The sequence below is a fragment of the Saccopteryx bilineata genome, chromosome 5 (genome assembly GCF_036850765.1).
Source record: "Saccopteryx bilineata isolate mSacBil1 chromosome 5, mSacBil1_pri_phased_curated, whole genome shotgun sequence".
In the NCBI taxonomy this organism is placed as follows: domain Eukaryota; kingdom Metazoa; phylum Chordata; class Mammalia; order Chiroptera; family Emballonuridae; genus Saccopteryx; species Saccopteryx bilineata.
Genome location: NC_089494.1, coordinates 251,530,783 through 251,548,189, shown reverse-complemented (window position 1 = coordinate 251,548,189; position 17,407 = coordinate 251,530,783). Strand labels below are relative to the sequence as shown.

General features: G+C 42.4%; 1 protein-coding gene across 2 annotated transcripts in view; it reads right to left on the bottom strand.

Moving 5' to 3' along the window:
- The window catches only part of ADGRA3 (adhesion G protein-coupled receptor A3), a 110,251-nt gene that overhangs the window by 59,814 nt on the left and 33,030 nt on the right, over positions 1–17,407 (bottom strand). Inside the window, exons 3-6 of one of the 2 annotated variants that reach the window (XM_066279429.1) lie at positions 17,024–17,095; positions 9,631–9,702; positions 3,242–3,313; positions 835–995 (exon numbers count right to left, since the gene is read on the bottom strand). In XM_066279429.1, coding sequence (XP_066135526.1) covers positions 835–995; positions 3,242–3,313; positions 9,631–9,702; positions 17,024–17,095 — 377 coding nt within the window. The remainder of the gene's footprint in view (positions 1–834; positions 996–3,241; positions 3,314–9,630; positions 9,703–17,023; positions 17,096–17,407) is intronic. The other variant, XM_066279430.1, reaches the window with a different exon arrangement.

Below are 17,407 nucleotides of genomic sequence, written 5' to 3'. Positions count from 1 at the left end.
GTGCCCAGTGGATCCGGTTGGGCGCATGCGGGAGTCTGTCTGACTATCTCTCCCCGTTTCTAGCTTCAGAAAAATACCAAAAATAAAAAATAAAAAATAAAAAATAAAATAAAGAGGAAAGGGAAAAAAATGATAGTTATTTCCCAACACAAAGACTAAGCTGAACCTATTTCTATTTTAAAGACTGCTTTTGTTTGATATGTCTTTTCTTTTTTCTTTTAATACACAGTAAATGTGTTATTTTCCTCAAGTCATTTGTTATTCTTCAAAATCATGATTTTCAATAGTTGCATAATACAAATAACTAAACCAACCTCCCATTTTTGAGAATTTTGGATAGGCTTAAATATAAAGTAGTCTGAAGAGCTACACATGTAGCTGATCACTTCCTAGGAATAAACCCTTACATATAGAATTATTGGGTCAGTCTGTATCTATTTCCTAAGAACATGGATGCAAATTGCCAGACTCTACCGTAGCAATCCATGTTCCCCCAAACAGTGATTGATCACATCCTGAGATTTCATTACTATCAACGAATTCCTAATTTGCCAACTGGTAGAAAAGTTGAAGATCTCTACTGTTCTTTGACATTGGTTTTCATAAAGCTGTTCAGGACCTAAGAACCTTAAATACCAAACAAACAAACAAAACAATGTATTTTACTCAGGCTGACTTAATTGTTGCCATCAACTCAATCATCACCAAATCCATTGAAGATTGATGGTTGTATTCAGTCCCATCAAAATAGAAAGAGAATTTTATAGCTCTTCAAGAAAACCACAGTGGCGGGTAAAACACGGGGAAAGCTCTCTGCCCTCCTGTCTCCCTCACCGCATGTCAGCAGCTCCTGCTTCACCCCTGTGACCGGCTGCGCCTGCAGGGACTTGGGGAAAACACAGCGCGTGTCCCGCACAGTGACGTTCCTCTCCTTGACCCAGCGGTGCATCCACAGTATGTTACAATCACACAGGAGATACTCCGTCTGGAATTCTCTGTAGCGGACACGATACAAATCACAGATTATGGTGAATACATGGAATGGCACTTTGGTTTCACGCTGTCCTGTGCTTTGGGTGTCAAGCACCTTTAGCGCCAGCTGGATATGGCCCCCGTTCCCGGGTGGGGACCTGCGGAGGGTGTGACTCCAGCACGGTCCCCCGCTGGTCCGGAGACCCAGGCTGCTTTCAACCAAAGCTGGTATGCGAACAAAATCTCCTCATCAGGCCTCATCCATACAACAAGCTCCCAAATCCCAGGGTCCTGGAATCCCAAAGACGCATCCTTTGTGTCTGCAAATGCTCGTGCTGCCTCCTGAAGCCTTTTCCAATTTTTCCAGCCGTCACTGCCATGTTCTTGGCTTGAATGCCTATAGACTCTCCTGATACTTCTCACAACATAAAGCAAAATGTGATGGCTTCACTTGGATACATCCATCTGTCTGACTGGAGTGCAAGTCCCTCGAGGGTGGGGACTACTTCTGACACTTTCAGCTACGTGCCAGGGATACTACAGTTCTTTACAAGCCTATGGGATACTGACTCAACCAATCTAAAGATAAGACCTCACACTGATATGAGAGGAAACAGAGACTTATCTTTCTGTGTGGCAAGAAGTGTTCGAGTTAGACACTTGGACGTATGAAACGAAGAAGAGGACATTCAGCTGCTTGTATAAAAGCACAAAAATTTCTGGAATACCTGCTTTACGAAGCACTAACTAGTCGTGTGTCATGCACTTCACTAGGGACAGCTAATAAAAATAAAAGCAGATACTGTCTCCTGCCAACTAGGAGGACGTTATGTAACGGAAACAAAACATAAATATAACTAAAATAGAATGCAGCGTGGTCTGTACAAACATACAGACCAAGTGCAAAGAGCAAATACAACCGTATGTACCTCTCACTCACTCCACGGCTGGTGCAGGCTTTGCCTCAGTTCTGGTAAAATGAAGGGGGTGGGGGGAGTTGGGATGAGATAAAACAAAGAGAGAGTAACTTGGAAAAAAAAAGGAACCAAAACAAGGACTGGCCTGCCTTCTAATTCCTACACACCAGCTCCCGGCCACTTCCTAGCACAACCAAGCAAAAACACTGGCAATGTCCCCCAGTTTGGGGATGAAAATACTCCCCATATTTCTGCTGCCCAGGGTCTCAAAAGCCAGATCATTCTTTGCAGTCCTATCGATTTCCTAAACTTCATGGTCCAGACTGACCTGAGCCCACTAAATATGCCAAAAGAAGATGATGTGTTTGTTCCCCGAAAAGCGGTCACCTGGAGTTTGATCCAACGTGACGCTCTATGGAAGCACCTACCTGTGTCCCCTAGGCCGGTGAGGACACAGACAGATGCTAATCTAGCAGCTACAGCCCAACGGAACTGCTGAATGAGAGTTAAATGACAGGCTTGGGAAAGGAAGGAAAGGAGAAGGGAGGGGAGAAAAGAAGTCAGAGACAACAGAGACATCCCGTCGAGAACAAAACTTTCCCTGGGAAAAGAAACTCAATCCCATGAGGTACACGTAAGAAAAACAGAACATTTAACTGTGCACATAATAAAAACTTGAAAAACGTTCTATTCAACTGTGATTCTGAAAGACTTTCGTATGACTGAATGTTTAAAATATATTCATGTTTATCTGGAAAAAGTTACTGTTCAAAAGCAACACCATTATAATCTTGCAGTTAATAAAACTGCATCTTTGGGGAAAAAATCTGGCCAATTCTAAAGCTACAGAGAACTGTGTAAATACGAGCTTACACTGACCTCAAAAAGCAGACACTCTATATAAACACGCCTAGAAATGTAATAAGTTGTGAATTCAGTTAGCAAAGGGGTTACAGGATAAGATTAAACCCCTGAAGTATAAAAAATTCTTAAGCACAAATTCTTCAGAGGAAGGAATGTTTTACACTTCTGGGATTTAATTGGTTAGAGAACAAAATCTTTTCTAATTTGAAAACAAAGTCAAAGTGGAAGAATTACCACCGTCGTTACTGGAACACAGATCTGACTGATGTGCCACTCGGAGGAGGAAACGGCTGTCCCTCTCTGAAAGGCATCCCATTAAGTTTGCAGTATGTTCTTCAATGAAAATGCAAGCTCTCAAGAATGATGCTAATTTCTGCAAAATCACAAGATTTCCCTCACCAGCTCTCTTAAACCATAAAAAAAAAAACCTTTCTAATTTTCAAAACCTAAAATACCATTTAAAACAGGAGAAAAAAATTCTTACTTACAAAGACCGTAAGGAGCCAAGATAATCAAAAGTTCCTTGAGATAATGAAGAAAACAAATTCCCGGAAAGGTTTCTGGGGAGAAAAAGAAAGGAAATAATTTCACTTTTAAAATAGCCTGACTGGTGTAGGCACAGTGGACGGGGGTTGCCCCGGAGTGCTGAGGTCGCCGATTCGATCCTGGGGTCGCCTGCCTGAGCCCGAGACCTCCAGTTCAATCCCCGGTGAAGGCACACGTGAGAACAATGAGTTGATGCTTGTCTGTCTGTCTGTCTGTCTGTCTATCTATCTTTCTCTCTCTTTCTTGCTAAAAAACCCCCCCAAAACCTAATAAATATATCTTTTAATATTTTTTCATGGTTCTTCAAGTGTCCTATAATGATTCAACACTGCAAAGAATTTATAAAAGTTATTCTAAGTCTTATAAAGAGGGCACAAATAGTAACTACTTCTCCAAGGCTGGAAAAAGAATATTGTTCTTAACCGTGTATAAAACAGTAAACAAAAATATGATTTTAAAATTCTTTCAGCTAGATAAGGATTTTCATATCAAACACCGTGTGAATCTGGAAGTTACCTTACTAATCTTCAGTCCTGCTCTTAATGCAACCAGAAATTACGCTTCATGTGTTCGCTCAGTATCATTTAAGAAAGAAAAAATTGCCAAAAAAAAAGACAACAGATGACCTGAATGAATGACCATCAGCAGTAAAGAAAGATCAACAGAGTGTCAGGAGTCCAGGTTTACAGGGCAAGGCCGGGACTCGAGTTCAGGGTGGGCCTATTGTTTCCCCTTGTATCAGATGGTGTTAAGAAATACCTGTCTAAACCCTGGCAGGGTTTTATATGAATTAAAACCCAAAACAACCCATGCTACAATCGGAGTCGTCTGTTACACCCATAATGATTTGACAGAAGTATTTCCTCCATGTTTGACTATGAACTCCAGCTGAGGAGGGACCTGTCTTACTTACTGGGGTACCAAGGGCAGCTAGTAACATGCTGAGGTATATAGTAGGTGCTCGGTGCTGGTGGCTGACTGTTCAGGACGTGGAGTCCACCTTCAGGAGGCTGCTAACACTCAAGAGAATGGCAGCACGATCCACCCACAACATCAGTTCTGTGTCTGGGGTGGTGTGCAGAACAGATACAGCCAGACCTCTAGTTCTCCCGGAAGTCCGGGGCTGCCTGCAGGGCTCTGGAGCCTGGGTTGAATGCTTCCCATGGGGGAGAAAGTGACCATGGGGCAGATGGAATCCCTAGTGGGAAGAAGCAAGAGAATCGATCTGGGAGAAATCCTCTGTTCCCATGGCACCTGCAGCCATGAATTCCTGCTCACTTAATATTACACAAAGGCAATGCTTCACAAACTAATATATAAGGAATTTCAATCAGAACCTCATTGGATGGGTGTTACCATTATGTTTTTAGGCATCAAAAACTGGATAAAATGACTCTGATCCTTACAGAGTTGCCTATAAACTTAGAAAGCAAACAAATATAAAAGAATATTTGCAAATTAAAAGAACAACAGAAGAGATGCCCTTTTCCTCTGTGCTGTGGCCTGTCGGAGTGGGTACTGCATGCGACTTTCGAAGAAGGTACTGCTAATGGGAGTGTAAGTCATCGCAACAGCGTAAGCAAGTGACTTAGATGCAATTAAAATGAACTCTACTTGCATGAAGCTAGTCTATGTGAAATCATAATCACCAGGATTCCGTTAAAATGAAGCAGGTGAAAAGTCAAGAGACGGAGGCATAACTAAAGATTGGCTATGAACTGCTAAGCGTTGAAGCTAGAAAATCAGGACTTGAAGATTCCTTACACATTATCTTTGATGTTTTATGTTTAAAAGAGATTCCATAATAGTAACTTGAAAATTAAAAAAAAAAAAAATTATCCTACAACTACAGAATTTAAGTATAAACAAAATAATTGCATCTTACAGGGACCACGGGTTTCTAATTACTGGACTATTTCTTCTAATTATTAGGTATTGCTGGAGATGTTCCCTTAATAGTCTCGGAGAAGGGAATCCCATCGCAGACAGACATCTCCCCCGTCAACCCCCACACGCACCAACTGCCCCCAGGATGGGGACGGACTGCTCTTTGTTTGGCGGAAGATCAAATGGAGTAATGGGCTTCGGTTGAGGGGCCATAAAAACTTACACGTACTTTAAAACGCCCGACTCCCACTCCAGCTGGTGAGATGCTCACACACAGAAAAGGAAAAGGAACAGAACGGCCAGGGGCAGCACAGCCACTGCTCCGTGTCCCAGTGAGCTCGCTGAATGCAGTGACCGGGCGAATGAGCTCCCACCCAGCAGGTGAGATGCTCACACACAGAAAAGGAAAAGGAACAGAACAGCAGGGGCCAGCACAGCCACTGCTCCATGTCCCAGTGAGCTCGCTGAATGGAGGGGCGGGCGAATGATCTCCCACCCGACTCCCACTCCAGCAGGTGAGATGCTCACACACAGAAAAGGAAAAGGAATAGAATGGCCAGAGCCAGCACAGCCACTGCGCCCGGGTCCCACTGAGCTCGCTGAATGCAGCGGCGAGCGAATGATCTCCCATCCCGCAGGTGACTTCCTCCTCTCCTGGCGAACTTTTCTTTCCTTCCTTCCTTGCTGCTCACCAGACCTATTTGAGTTCCTGTAAGTGAAATGAATGCGGTACAACATCTGTATATGCACAGGGGGGTTTGGTTACCAGGGCGGACCCGTTCAAGGAAGAGAAAGTGCGGTCAACTCTCTTGTAAGAGAGAAATAACTGACTACATTATCATGTTTTATACTGGAAATAGTCTGTAGCTATTAACAAGCATAAACTAAAGCGGCGTGTACTCTCCTGAAAATTTATTAGTATGTTGGTAATTTTTCTTTAAAAAGTGTAAACTGCCAAATACAGCAAATATGTAAAGCCTCACGTGTACACCCATAGCTGTGGGGACAGCAGAAAAATCTGAAAATATATGTACCAAATGGTCAGTCAGGGCTCTCAGAGCGATGTGTCTGGAGAGATGGAGGGGGGGTTAGCTTTCCCTTCCCATCACTGTATGGTTTTACTACTTAAAGACTTTGGTAACTCTTTAATTGTATAAAGGAAGTTCTTTCAAATATCACTCACCAATTACTTCTAAAGGGAAAATATTAAAGGTGTAATTCTTAGGGAAGAAATATAGGTTTTAATTTATTAAAAAGGAAAAATAAAAGAGTTTAACATTTGCTGATCGCCTGACAATTTCTTTGTAAATTAACTATGTGAAGGATAAGGACAGATGTCTCCATTGGTCCCCAGATCTCTGGTCCAGCAGGGATTTCTTGTGAAAGGTAGGACGGGTGGGAACCTCTCAGGTTTTCAGGTTTGGCCTCATTTCTCTAGGATAGCTCTTCGCCCAATCTGTCCATCAGCAAAGGCAGAAGAGGTCAATACACACAATTAATCAACCCCCTCAAAAAAAAAAAAAAAGAAACATACTCATGTCCACCACAGCCTCTGACACATTTATTTTTCAATATTTAACCTCAATCTCCAAAGTCAACACTTGTTTCAAAACAATGAGAAAGAAGTCAGGGCAAGAACACTACAGACTGTTTGCCTGTAGGTCACGGTCCCACCCAGGCCTGAGGGGCCTCCATCGCGGCCTCCTGGGGAAGCGGCCGGCCAGTCAGTTTGAGAGGAGAGCCCACATCCCAGGGAGACCCAGAGGGCTCAGCGGGAGAGGCAGCAGCACTGGAAAGGGCCGAACAGCGCTCCCCTCTGGTCTCCTCCTCTCTGTGCACTTTTTGTGTGGGAGACAGGAAAAGGGAGCGAGCTCTCCGACGGCTAATCTAAGAGATGCACACGTGCCCCTTACTGCCCAGACTCTCTTTTCCCCGTCAGACTGAGGAAAGGGTGTATTCTGCAAGTGGGAAACACCCACTGTTGCCAGCCTTCACACTACCGGGCACAGAGAACCCGAAATCTGGCGACTGCAGCAGCCCGCACAGAACTCGGATCCAAAGTGTCTCGATCCGGAACTCTAGACCACGTCAACCCAAACTAGTATAAGCAGCTCCACTGCAACGGATTCCTGAATGTTTTCTTTTGGAGTCGGGTGGGGGGTGGGGGGTGGGGGTTTTGCTTATCTTTTATTGTCGCACGAAAACATTACGTTTTTTAAAAAATCACTTTTTTAAAATTAACATATAATTGACATATAACACTGCATAGTTTTAGATACACAATATAATGATTTGACATACGTTTATAATGCAAAATGATTGCCACAATAAGCTTAGTTAACATCCATCACCTCGCATAGTTACAATTTTTTTCTTCTGTGAAAACTTTTTCTGATGGACTCACTTAGCATCTTTCAAATACACGACACAGTATTGCTAACTACAGTCTCCCGGCTGGACGGTAGGTCCCAGGGCTTTCTTATCTCATAACCGGCATTTTCTACTTTCAGCCGCTTTCCCCATTTTGCCAGCCCTCACCCCCATTCCTGAAGGTTAGGAAGGCACCTCAATTGCCAAGTTATTTTAGGAACAGTATTCAAAGGATGTAAGTCAGGTATATTTCTGTACCTGCCACAGCATAAAGTGTTACATTTAAGAGCCACAATAATCTATTTATTATTCCATGGGTTACAAACAAAATCATCTCAATCAAATCACAAACTAGAAGTTTGATAGTGTTCTTTATATGGCTAATTATTTCCTTGAATAAATGTCCATTGTGTTTCATGACCTTGTAAATTCTCACAATGGGTATCAAATAATTGGTTTAAAAAAAGAGTAAGAAATGACCCAAACTCTAGAACTCCCCAAAACTGCAGCTTGTGAGGCAGAAATCAAAAGAAATCCTAAGAACAGTAATCTGCCTGAACATAACCACTGTCCCACCCTGTCCTTAGCCTAAGAACAAAAACAAACAAAAAAACATTTTTTATTGGTTCAAAACAAATACCCAGGCCAAAGCTATAAAGCCATCTGGAACTAAAATCAATAAAAGACTCCTTTTTTCAATACTCAAGTCACAGCTAAGCAAAAATATAAGAAAAATTTCTTTCATGGATGCCTCATTTTACCAATTCTTATGCAGTCCTTAAAACTAAACATATAAAACTCTGAAGAAGAAATAATAAAAGCACTAAAATAAAATTGTTTGCAATCCAGTTACAAAATAGAAAAATGCAATTGACTTAATTAATTTCAAGTTATGAGTAGAGCTGTGTACCAAATCAATCTTTTATATAGAAATAGAAATAGAAATTAAAAGTGTCCTTTTAATTCGGGAGGAAAGATGTGTGTGTAGTATTTTTAAGGAAAAATACTACAAGTTCACTAAGAAGCTGGAGTACTTTGTCCTACTCTAACGACTGATCTGAGGTCCCCTCCTTTCCAGATGATGAAATAATCTCACTGTTTTTCACAGGTAATGTGATCGAAATGGAAGAAACATTCTGAAACGCTCCAGAGAAAAAGAACCAAGAACAGACCTTCCACTACAATTCTACCTCCATTCCCGTGTTTCACTCTGCACCCTGTTCCCAAACTGCTCTTCTCTAAAACATGCCATTTTCCTACATAAATGTCATTCAGGGTCTTCCTATTGTTGAATCCATTCTGAGCCTCCGTCTGCTTTTTATACATTCCCATATAAAGCTCTGTTATAGATAATCAGCCTTATTTCTAGTTATTTACAAACAGAGCCTCTCCACTTTAAAAATAAAAATGTATCTAATGATTTCTGCAAAATTCTACATTTCTGTTACATATAAATTCAATGATACAGATCTATATATAGACATAGATCATTCAAATTGTAATGAATACTTATAATAACTTTGAGGTACTATAAATCCCATGGACAGATGAAAAACAGAAAAGCTCACAGAAGTTAAATAACTTACCCCAAATCACAAGGTCCCAAGGCCCAACTCAAATGGTCATTTACTCCTAGTACCACTGGCCTCCTGCTTAACAAACTGGTCTCGCTCTTTTTCCACCTCCAAGCACTGTTTGCTCAGTGTGCTTTCCTTCCTAATGACCCAACTCTCTGTAGCCTCCTGGGCCATCAGCTCAAGGTTCACCTTGTCCAAGAAATTTCCCCAGAATATCCAAGCTGTCAATCGTCTTTCCCAGTGTGGACATGTTCCCTGGGGCACAGAGTGCACCTGTGTCTATGTGTGTCCCTGTGTGTGCAGCAATGAAACACTGTGTTCTGATGACGTCACAGTGTCCTCATGACTACATTCCCAGCTCCTTGTGCCCTACACCACTTCCGTTGCTACTGAACAGTTACTACTTGAATATTCAACACGTTGTAGGTATTTATAAATATCTGGGTACTGATGCAAATGTTTCCTTATATCTGCATAGGCAAGAAAGGTGTACTTACAATCTAACCAGATTGGTGAGTCCTCGAAATATGTCTGCATTCAGACATCCTATTCGATTATTCGTCAGATCCCTAAGGAGAACGGGGAAAGAAATGTATTCAGTTAGCTCTGTTAGTGAAGGTTTCACATGCTCACTACTTGAAAACAGCAGCCAGGTATCATACAAAACCTTCCTTTTCAGCATCACTGAGAGACGTACCTCCCTCATGAGAGACACGGGGGCTCTGGGAGAGGCCATGATCCCGCTCTCACTTACTTCTGGCCCCTGCTGGCTAACGCTGTGTAATTATAATGCCCTTCATATTTCAAACACTGACTCCTGTAAACTGACCCAAGATACCAGTGGACAAGTACAAATGAGACCCCATCTGTCTTACTGTCTGCGGTACCAGCCTGCTGATGACCTGCGCAGTCAATTATGCTGGGAAAAGTGAGGGAGCAGAGCCTCATCTCAGCCAACATCTAACACAACAGATAAGAGGACAAATGATCAAAACAAACACCAGAACTTCTATCTCAAGACATCTGGAACTTAATGCTTTCTCACCTCATTCCTTTAATACTCCCAAGTTTTCAATGTAAAGAGAACACAGCTGAGTTAGCTTTGACTTTACAAAGCTGTTACTTAGTCTATATAAAAAAAATAATTGGGCCGGACCAATTATTAGGGCAATAGATAGGGCCTCGGACTGGAATGCAGAGGACCCAGGTTTGAAACCCCGAGGTGCCGGCTTGAGTGTGGGCTCACCTGGCTTGAGTGCAGTCTCATCAAGTTGAGCATGGGGTTACTGGCTTGAGCAAGGGATCAATTGCTCTGCTGAAGCCACCCCCCACTCCCATCAAGGCATATGAGAAAGCAATCAATAAACAACTAAGGTACCGCTATGAAGAATCAATGCTTCTCATCTTTCTCCCTTCCTGTCTGTCTGTCCCTATCTGTTCCTCTCTCTGTCTCTCTGTCACCAAAAAAATAATAATAATTAATTTTAAAAATAAATAAATAAAATAATTGGGCCACTACTTAGATATGCTTTAACAATATCTAGGTGATGGCCCAATTAGTATTTTCTATTATTTTTTTTCTATCACTCTTAAACTCTTATATTTTCGATCAAATGCTACTTTCTCAATGTTTTTCTTCTCAATCCATGAAATCTTGTCTTCTATGTGAAATGTGTAGTAAACACAGGTTTTGGCAAAAATAGGTGTACAGTGGGAATATAATACAATAATACTAATAAAAGACTACTTACAACCTACTTTTACCCATCCCTGTATTGTATTCTTTCTTCAGTATTTTTCTTCACACCAAGGACAACTGAACACAATTTAACATTTTAATCTGGAGATGACTTTTTAATTGGGAGATAATAATTGGTAGTTAATATAAACTTCTTATATGATGGCATGGCTTTCATTTATCGGTGAACTTAGTAAACCATACTGCAAGAAAACCCTAAACAATCTTTTTCTTTTTATCAGTTGTTAGATGTGGAACTATTAACCACTTCAAGCTTTGATGAAAGAATGAGAACACGCTTTCTAAACCAAACTTTCAAAAACATTTGTTATCACATTTTCTTTAACATCCATAATGGAGAATTTAACATCCCTGTAATGGAGAATTTACACATTCAAGTTACACTCTTTAGAAGTGATTTGCAAAAATAGCTCGGGTGATGCGAGCATTGGCCCCAGGCGGGCGTTGCCAGGTGGATCTAGGTTAGGGCACATGAGGGAGTCTGTCTATCACCCCCTACTCTCACTCAGAAAAAAAATAAGTGATCTGCACCACCCACTTCTAAACTGAAATTGTTGGATTTTAAATTTTGTATTTTGCAAAGGAAGAAAATGTATTAGTCCGATGAGAAATAATAAGGACAGTATTTGAACCTACTTACTAAATTTTCATTTAGATATTTCGCTGCTTGGGTCATCCTGGTATTCCCTAATCTCATAGTTCTGCCTTACCTTCCTTGTGTCAACTTCTGATAACAGAATCTTAAGCAATACAAGTCTTTATTGCTCTTGCTACTCCCCTGCTCCCTCAGACTGTTAAAGCTAAGTATTTATTCGTATAAGACTTTTTCCTTAAATCCCAGCTGATTTTCCTTTTATTTCTATGTTTTACTATTTTAAGAAAATTAGGCATCAATTGTGAATTGTTGCTCAAACAAGCATTTCTCATGGTCTATTCATTCTCTTGTCTCAATTCTGAGCTTTAAATGGTGTAATTACCACTGATTCTTTGGGAAACAATTTCATTATACCCGGATCTATTTAAAACGGTATTTAAGTATTGATTACGGGTGTTCCTTTAGATTGAGAATCGGCTTGAATTTGTGGATAAAGCAAAAAGAGACACCAAGTAGATCTAAGTTTCACCTACTTCTGGTAGTTTATTATTCTGTGGAAAGCTACTTAATCTTCCTGATTCAAATTATCTACAAAATAAAAGCAAAGCCAGGGTGCACTTCTAAAAACACTTATCACGTGGCTGTCAAGTGGGATGCACAATTGAAATGAATGATTTAAGGTCCCTTAAGAGAAAGCGCCTTTATCTATAAGCAACTACGAGATGTTACTACTGCAAAATGTCTTGGTATCACATTGAGGTTACATCTCAGACTCTCTCAGCTTGCAAACTGTATTCTGTACGTTCAATTAAAAGTCAGCTGTTTGGAATTAAGAATATATTTTCTAGTGGGAAGATTATAAATGGCAATTACTTTCCTAGGCAAGAACACAAGAGACTACTTACTGTATAAGGCGATGAAAAATGCTAAGGCAGTGCCTGGTACAAGACTAGTAATTATATCAAATGCTACTGAACGAGATATTTATATATGTATTTTGGATGGCAGTAACTGAGAAATTATTTACTGGATGATAAAAGAATTAGGTGGAGGCCCTGGCCGTTTGGCTCAGTGGTAGAGCATCGGCCTGGCGTGCAGGAGTCCTGGATTCGATTTCCGACCAGGGCAGACAGGAGAAGCGCCCATCTGCTTCTCCACCCCTCCCCCCTTCTTTCCTCTCTGTCTCTCTCTTCCCCTCCTGCAGCCAAGGCTCCATTGGAGCAAAGTTGGCCCGGGACCTGAGGATGGCTCCATGGCCTCTGCCTCAGGCGCTAGAATGGCTCTGGTTGCAACAGAGCAACACTCCAGATGGGCAGAGCATTGCCCCCTGGTGGGCGTGCCGGGGGGATCCCCATCAGGCACATGCGGGAGTCTGTCTGACTGCCTCCCCGTTTCCAACTTCAGAAAAATACAAAAAAAAAAAAAAAAGAATTAGGTGGAGAACCTAAGATATTCTGCTGTGTCCTTAAAACATCCTAATGGAATTGTGGTTTTGATTAACAGCCCAGTTTTCTTCAGCCTCTATCTTGACGCAGAGGTATCGTTAGCATTAGTCTTCCTAAAATAAAATAAAGTAAAAAGCTTCCTTCCAAAAGAGCTGTGACCACAGTGATGTGGATCACACAGGGCAAGCGTAAGTCATCTTATGTGGCAGTATGACGTCACACCCCTCCCCTTAAAAAAAACGTTGGAGGGAAAAACAGAATGGGGCAAAATAGGTTACAGGTTGTATGTATAGCAAATAATACAATAATTAATGAGAAATAATACAAGAATAAACTGTATTTCACATACAACTGTAAACCTACTTTTGCCTCACCCTGCAGTCAAATGTTCTAGAACAGGGGTCCCCAAACTTTTTACACAGGGGCCAGTTCACTGTCCCTCAGACCATTGGAGGGCCAAACTATAAAAAAAACTATGAACAAATCCCTATGCACACTGCACATATCTTATTTTAAAGTAAAACAACAAAACGGGAACAAATATACAATATTTAAAATAAAGAACAAGTAAATTTAAATCAACAAACTGACCAGTATTTCAATGGGAACTATGCTCCTCTCACTGACCACCAATGAAAGAGGTGCCCCTTCTGGAAGTGTGGCGGGGGCCGGATAAATGGCCTCAGGCCGCATGTGGCCCACGGGCCGTAGTTTGGGGACCCCTGTTCTAGAAGTTCTCACACTTCAGCATCAGGTCCACTGGGAGGAGCAGTTAAAAGAGATGACGTGACCTTGGTCAAGTTTCCGAGTTTCCACCAGGGTGGGTCTAACACCACGCGCCAGATTCCTGCTTTAGGACTCGTGTCCACAGGCACAGGGTCGAACTGAGCCGGGTACACACACACACACACACACACACACACACACACACACACACACACACGGTGTCAGTCCGCCCCACCAACGTGAGCCGTGGCAGTGCTGCGGTTATAAATCCAGCCCCTTCAGCCACCCCCTCCCCACCCTAACGACGGTTTCTGCAGGGGTCGCTGCCTGTTGACGGCCCAGCTCCCCACCCTGGCCTGTGTCAGTCTGGCCGAGTCCTACTAACCTCCTCGACCCTCAGCAGCTGGACTCTGGCCAGGGCCCCGCCTCTGTCAGCGGATTCTAAGCCCACAGCCAGGCTCTGGTCGCTGTGTGAGCCCGCTGAACTGCAAACATCCCGGGAGCCCCACAGGGACACGGCATGGACTCATCAGTTGGCGGGCACCCAGACTGGTGCCGATTGCTGTCTCTCCGCTCTGTGTGGCCAACCGGGTGGATGCAACTGCCACCAAACTCTCAACTAACCTGACTCACTGCACTCTGTGGCCTGCCGCATGCCTACCACCCTCCAATTCTTATCTTCCTTTCCTGGAACTCCGGTCTCCGGAGCAGCTCACAGGGATCCTTTAGTCTCTCTGGTGTCTGATTTCACTACTGTTCCCCCTGCACTACCAGGAATACCCCTTACGGAACACTGGATTGTTTTTCTGTGCAATAGGTCTCCCTTCGGAAGTCCATCTGTTGACACTTAGGGGTGGGGCAAGTGGATGGATAATGGAAACACATCCTGCATATATGCTGTAAGGGATAAAACAATAATACCCGGCCAGGGAAAGGGGCAGGGACCACGTGGGAGGGGAATGCCCTGCCTATGCACAGCCCCCTACTACAGAGTATGGCGGAAACTTTAAATTTTACAAGACTAAGAGAGACTCCTTTAACTCCTATTACTCTAAATCTTCCTGAATCCTGAGCCTTCAGACTGCCCAAGATGGGAACGAAGAGGAGACCTGGAGGAATGAGTTTGAGCTGAAATAATTTTACCAGGAATGACCAGGCAGTGGCACAGTGGATAGAGCATCGAACTGAGATGCGGAGGACCCAGGTTCGAAACCCTGAGCCAGCTTGAGCACGGGCCACCAGCTGAGTGCAGGGTCACTGGCTTGAGTGTGGGATCATAGACAGGACTCCATGGTCACTGGCTTAAAGCCCAAGGTCGCTGGCTTGAGCAAGGGGTCACTCATTCTGCTGTAACCCCTCCCAGGTCAAGGCACATATGAGAACACAATCAGTGAACAACTAAGATACCACAACAAAGAATTAATGGTTCTCATCTCTCTCCCTTCCTATCTGTCTGTCCCTATCTGTCCCTCTCTCTCACACACTCTCTCTCTCTGTCAATAATAATAATAATAATAATAATTTGACCTACAAAAGTAATATTAAAAAAAGAAACCCTTAAAAATTAGCATGGGAAACTCTTAAAACTGGAACTGACTATAAAAATAAGCAGGTTGTGAATGACAGAATAAGAGCTACAAGATGTCCAAAGTAGAAGGATGGAAGGCCAGTGTCAACATTTAAGTAAGTCATGGCATCACTAAGAGCAAACATAGCTGGTGTTACTATACAAATACTATGGAAAACAAGTAAGACATAAATGATACTTGGTACCTTGAACTCTTAAAAGAAAAACTTAAATACTAAGAAAGACTAACAGAACCAAGAGAGAGAGAGACAGACAGACAGACAGAACAGACACACAGAGACAAACAGGGGCAGTGGATAGAGCATCAACCTGGGATGCTGAGGGCCCATGCTTGAAACCCCTAGGTCACCAGCTTGAGTGTGGGATCATCAAAATGATCCCATGGTCGGTGGATTGAGCCCAAAGGTCACTGGCTTGAGTAAGGGGTGACTGGCTCAGCTTGAGCGCCTTCTGCCTTCAAGGCACACATGAGGAGCAATCAATGAACAACTAAAGTGACGCAACTATGGGTTGATGCTTCTCATCTCTCTCCCTTCCTGTCTGTCTCTGTCTAACTCTCTCACAAAAAAAAAAAAAAAGCAAGAATGGAGGTGGTCTCTCTCCTCAACATCTTTTGTCCCTGATTCTCTGCACTTAAGTGGTTTCTCCTTACTGTCATCAGAAATATTCAGAAACACAAATCTGATCATGAAAAATCCATATTCATAAAGTTCTGCTAGTTCCCCCACCTTCATCTAAACAATAGAATTAGAATTTTTGTTAACATGGCAGAAAGTCCTCAAAGCCTACAAAAGCCTAGTCCTTCCTTGGCCTAACTTCCCAGCGCTCTTCCCCCTGTTCTACTTTAGGATGTGGCCAAAGAACTGAACTGTTGCCCCAGGGGACATGTTTTGACACCTATATCCACTCTTTTGTTACTCTTCAATACAAGAAGTAAGTTGAAATACAAATGCTGGCTGTTCCTGTGGCAGGCCATTCCCCTCCCACGTGGTCCCTGCCCCTTTCCCCAGCCGGGTATTATTGTTTTATCCCATATATGCAGGATGTGTTTCCATTATCCATCCACTTGCCCCACCCCTAAGTGTCAACAGATGGACTTCTGAAGGGAGACCTATTGCACAGAAAAACAATCCAGTGTTCTGTAAGGGGTATTCCTAGTAGTGCAGGGGGAACAGTAGTGAAATCAGACACCAGAGAGACTAAAGGATCCCTGTGAGCGGCTCCGGGGAGGTCAGAGCATGGCTAGCAGCCAGCACATAATAAATGCCTGTAGAAGGAAGGGGGACAGACAGGACACACAGCTCAAGCACAGGGTTACTTCTGAGCAATTGTCCAACAGCTTAAGGGGAGGACAGGGAGCAGAGTGCTCAGCTTCAGAACAAAAACTGGCCTTTAGATTTCAAAATAATAACACACAGATGGAGTTTACATGGCAATCGCAACACTTTAAATCATTAACAAAAAGGGACCTCAACTGAAATGGCATTCACCACAGATCCAGTTTGAATGCAATTGTAACTGGAGAAGACAAATGAATGACAGCTGGCAAAGCCAGTGGGCAATGATTTTATTAGCATAAGAGGGACATACTCACCAAACAGGGCAAACTGCTATACCAACTAACTGCCTTCTCAGTTACTTATATTAAACACTCTGTTTCCTTCCTATCATGGATCTGGCCAGGTGAACTTCTCAAAATTATTAAAAACCTGTTTTTGTCTAGTTACTTACAAAAGAAACAGTTCACATTCATAAGCAAAGCAATTCAAACACTCACAATCTTTTTAGCGATGACAGTCCCCAGAAGGCACCAGGATCAATACTACTAATGAGATTATTTCGGAGGTCCCTGTTAAAAATAAAATAAGTTATTTACATATGAACACGGTAACAAATATTTTGGCACATTGCACTTACCTACCATATAGAAAACAGAAATTATAAAAATAATGGGGGTGAAACTGACACCAAAAGAAAAACAAATAAATAAATCAAGTTCACCCCAGTAGAAACACCAGAGCCAGAATTCAAATCCGAGGAATCTGGCTCTAAAGCTGTTTGTTTTGGTCAATAGCAGAATAAAAATGTATGTCAAAAAAGGTGTCTTCTAATATTATTCCAATTCAAAGTTATCACTAAACTACAGTTCCATAAAAGATTG